This window comes from Acanthisitta chloris, unplaced genomic scaffold, assembly GCF_000695815.1.
Source record: "Acanthisitta chloris isolate BGI_N310 unplaced genomic scaffold, ASM69581v1 scaffold166, whole genome shotgun sequence".
Classification (NCBI taxonomy): domain Eukaryota; kingdom Metazoa; phylum Chordata; class Aves; order Passeriformes; family Acanthisittidae; genus Acanthisitta; species Acanthisitta chloris.
In genome coordinates, this window is record NW_008676273.1 from 56,196 (window position 1) to 60,866 (window position 4,671).

The 4,671-nt window shown below is 40.9% G+C and overlaps 1 protein-coding gene across 2 annotated transcripts in view; it reads left to right on the plus strand.

Annotated features, from left to right (window-relative positions):
* The window catches only part of ESM1 (endothelial cell-specific molecule 1), a 6,287-nt gene extending 2,603 nt beyond the window's left edge, over window positions 1–3,684 (plus strand). Inside the window, exons 2-3 of one of the 2 annotated variants that reach the window (XM_009076051.1) lie at window positions 1,530–1,685; window positions 3,584–3,684. In XM_009076051.1, coding sequence (XP_009074299.1) covers window positions 1,530–1,685; window positions 3,584–3,684 — 257 coding nt within the window. The remainder of the gene's footprint in view (window positions 1–1,529; window positions 1,686–3,583) is intronic. The other variant, XM_009076052.1, reaches the window with a different exon arrangement.
* The last annotated feature ends 987 nt before the right edge of the window (window positions 3,685–4,671 follow it).

The window sequence follows — 4,671 nt, forward strand, 5'->3', positions numbered from 1 at the left end:
CAGCAGATCAGTGAGTGTGATTCTTGGGAAGGAGAGTATGGTGAAGCTCAGTGAAGTTCTTCTGGGTGGAGGGCCTCGCTGTGCAGTTAGATGACTTTCATTTACAAAATCGTACCCATTGTATATGCAGGGAATTCTAAAATGTTGGCTTCATTTTAGGGCAAGAGGAAACTGGACAAACTGAGAAGAATTAACCCTATTTTGGGGTGTTGTATGCACAGAAACTATGTCTGGCTCAGGAGGTCCCAGAGCTGAAACTGAGAGATAATATGAGAGTGGAGGTGTCACTTATGCATATTATGGTCACATTTCTGAAGTGTTTTGTGGAAGTCTGTGCTAGATGGTTTCTTGGTCCAGCCCTGAATGGTCATTCATCTGCCCCTAATAGGTGAATCAGAAACTCTCCAGACCTTGCCATTTATAAGGTGACCAAGGTATCCTGGGTTGGCAAGGACTGGCTGAACATAAAGACCTTTCTCCTGGGATATCTCAAAATTCTCTTGGGAATGATCTCCTTTCTGGAGGTTTGGAAAGAGCATGTTAGACATGGGTTTTCCCTGTCTCCATCTCTTTAGCAATAGTTCTAGGAAGGTACCCTGTTCAACAGCAAGGCAGAGGAAGAGAAGGGCTAGACCCCCCCCTAGTTTAAACCCTGTGGGAAGTTATGCAATCCAGCATGTGATGTGTGTCAGCTATGGAATGGGAAAAATTCCCAACACCTAGCTTAATTTTCTTTGAAAAACATTTGGCCCCATCCTAGCTGCTGCTCTTTGGTGCTCCTCTGCAAACTTGTTCAAGGATGGGAGGTTTGAACTGGGGCATTATGTGACCAGATGGTGTACAACCAGGGAGTTGCCTTAGTCCCAGTGATCCCTTCAAAGCATACACACCCTTTAGGCTAGAAATGTAGGTGAGCAATTTGCCGTCTGCCATGGGACAGCAGACCTTTGATATCTGAGAAGCTGTTGGATAGAAGAAGGCTCTTCAGGAGCTGAGAGCATCTCCAGGCAGAGGGTGTGCTTGCTGGATAGCTCCTCAGGGTCAGGCTCTGTCCTCCCCCCAGTCTGTGGGCAGCAGCCCTGGCCACAGCAGCCCAACACCAGCACTAGATTGCAGATCTAAATCATGACAGTCATGTAATTCAGATAATACCGTGCACTTATAGTGAATTCAGGGACTTTCTGAAGTTGTCTTCTCAATCCTATGCTAGTCCTTTAACTGAACCCTCTATAATTACATACTTGTATATTCATATTGCCTTAACTTGCATCTTAGAGTGTTTTGGTGAAGGATTGCTGACAGCACAGTGTAAATAAGTTACAGGAAATGAGATGATGTATATAATGTGTGCCAAGGTTTGTTTGGCAAATACTTGTAAAGAGCAGTCAGTGTGGTGAAATCCTGTATCTGAGGTTTAGCTGACCTCCGTGCAAAGGTTTTCCACTGTCAAGGTTATAAGCAGACCGGCTATTAAGACAGCAGCTGACTTGGATCACTGAGAACCACTCTGCTTTTTTTTTTTTTTCCAGAGTGTCCCTATGGTAGCTATGGAATGGAATGCAGGAAAACCTGCAACTGTCCCTCTGGCATCTGTGACAGAGTAACGGGGAAGTGTTTGAAGTTCCCGTTTTTCCAACTGTCTGCTTCCAAGCCTCCAAATCGACATAAAATAGTTTCACACACAGGTAAGACTTTGCAGGACAGTTGATTTTAGCAGAAAACATCTTGTATGTGATCTCCTGCCAATCTGTGTATGCTGTGTGTGAGTGATGTGTATTTTGGTGGAGCTCTGCAAACTGCTAATGACACAAGGTACATTTATTTTTCTTATTGGCAGCTCCTTTAACATGTAGCAAGGAATTAGGTGAACTGTGACACAAGGTAAAAACATTTTGAAATTCTCACATGGGCGAAATACTTTGCAGCTGTTGCGTGTTCTAGAACTACAACATCACCTGTGCAATGAGAGGCTGTGTTGGGGTTTGCATCGGTCAGTTCAGATGTGATACACGGAGCTGCTTTGTGTCGAGAATACAATTTCACTACATTGTGTTTACTACTGTTAGCTAATATGTGGTAAAAATTTCCCCCTTTTTTCCACCTGATGGTAGTGAGGTATATTTGATTGAATGATGTTTACTCTAAATAGAAACACAAACCAAAATCAATACAAATCTGAAGAAGTAAAAAAAAAAAATCAGAGATTTAATCCTAGACCTACTGGAAACTTTCACAGTATTTCACCCAAAGGTCTTTGGATTTTATTTCTTCTCCAGATACAGTTTGTGTGCATTATTTTTATTTGCTCCTGTTATATTAAGCTATCAGGAGTTTGCTGCCTTAATACTTGATACCTATTTCCCCCCATTCTCCATTTAGAGAAAGTTAGATGGAACCAAACCTCTTCAGCTTGTGCTTATGTCACATTTAAAACAATCTTAAAAAACTCCAAAACCCTTGCAAGACAGTTCACTCACCATCCTTGCAAGAAAGATCAGTCTTAATCCTTTTGTACTTTTCTATGTGATGGTGACTTTCCATGTTCTGTTTATTATCAAGGGTGCAGAAATAATAAGGGTGCTTGCTTTTTTCTGTATCTAGCCTGTAATCTTCCCTGGCAGATTATTTTCATCCGTTCATCTTTCCTCTCCCCACCTTGTCTTTGGTCTCAAAACATCTGCTGCCTCACTGTTTAGCAGCTTGTCTGATCCCAGCTAGGGTGAGATACTCACCCCATAGAAATAAATGGTGCTTTTCACCCATGCAAAGATTTTACATGGATTTCTCTCCTCAGGGGTCGGTCACTATAAGTAGACCAGGGTCACTGTGTGCAGTACTTCGTGGGGTGGTCACACAGGACTTCATTTAATAGTAGTCTTCAGAGGTTGCTATAGCATTCAATCAGTCTTCAGTGAATTAAAAGAGTGGTAAACACTTCACTATTTTAAACAGGCAAGTTTCTGACCCATATGTTTTATAAAGACATTATGGATACATATACCCTAGTAAATTTAAAGGTGTCAGAGTGTGTTCCTGTGTATTTGTCTCCCTTCACAGTCAAACAGTAGAACAGCAGACCACATGCTTTGTCCCAGCCTAGCATCTGTGCCAAACAACCTCAGCCACAGCTCAGGAATCAGTGTCAGCCAGGGACTGTTTCCAGTTGACAAACTGGATATCTTTTACCTATTTTTGGAGAGTGAGAGAGTTTAGTGGCATGAAGCAGGCTGTTCCATGCCAGCTGGCCTCAGTCAGAGAATAGCTCCAGGTGAGTTTAATTTACTGTGGTAGCAATTGAGGATGTGTTACTTGGTCCCGTGTCACACTGGAGTGTTACAGTCAGAACTGGAAACTGAAGTCGAATCATCAGCCTTATGCTTAAACTATTAGAAAACACATCTGATTAATGACATAGTTTAGTGCAAATTTTGCACCTAGATATCGGAGGCATTTAGGGAGACTCCTACATACTTGCCAGTTAAGAATTTTCTGAAGTATTCCTAAAACTAGGGACATTGCTGTTTGACAACACTTTAATGCTCTCATGTTCATGAAATCCACCTTTATTTTTGTATCTTTTCAGAGAGTGACATGGCATCAGGGGATGGAAATTCTGTAAAAGAGGAATTTGTTAAAGAGAAAGGTATTCACTCTCCAGTAATGAAATGGCTAAATCCTCGCTGATATTTACTTACACTCATAAGACTTTCAAGTGAATGCATTTCTCGCCGATTATTGAATATGCAACAACACACTTTAAGAACAAAGTAGATCTATAGCATATGAAAATGTAATCTCTGAAGGTCAATTGTGATCCATTTTTAATGAGAAAAATGTTTACTTAAAAATAGACTGTACAGTGTATATGATTTTTGATACTTGTTTTGATAAGTATTTGAACAGAGAAATGTATTGTGGATTCCTGAATGTATAGTAATACTGATAAAACATTTAAATAATGCCAGAGGCTAACTTTTGCAGCCTGAGGCTGGGGAAACTCACTGAATTCAGGGGACAGTTTAGGTGAGTGATACTATTGACATGGAGCCAATGTGAAAGAAACACATCAACAAATCCCATGATAGAAAGCAACACCCCTGAATCTCAATGATGTTGGAGCACAACAGCATGAATTAAATAAACCAACATCAGTTGTTAGCAATTTTCTGGTTTTTGGAAGTTTGGTGACAATTCCTCAGACACAAATACACCTTTCTTCAGTGAGAAAGCACCCATCATTTCAGCATATACATTGTGAATAACCTCAACAAAATACTGCAGGCATATTTAGGTAGATTTCTAAAGATAAATTTTGTACAGAGAAACAGCAGATTAGTAAATTTTACTGATTTGTAGAAGGGGATCTGAAACAAAAAAGCTGCTTACCATTATTTAAATATATATGTTTCTATAAACCAACTAGTCGGTGCCATTAAGGCAACATCTGCATTTCTTGGGGAAGAGTGGGTCTCAGTGTGAGAGGTCAGCAAATGAACCTTCACACTTTCCATCTTCACTGCTGGCTGTGGCCCAGATGTGACTCACAGGGAGTTTAGTTGCTCCAGTGTAAGGAAGACTTGGACCCTCAGCAAGTGGTAGTGCAGCCACAGACTACAGTATTTTGGTACCCAGTCCATTGTCTCTCAATTGCATGAGCAAGCCATCCCATTT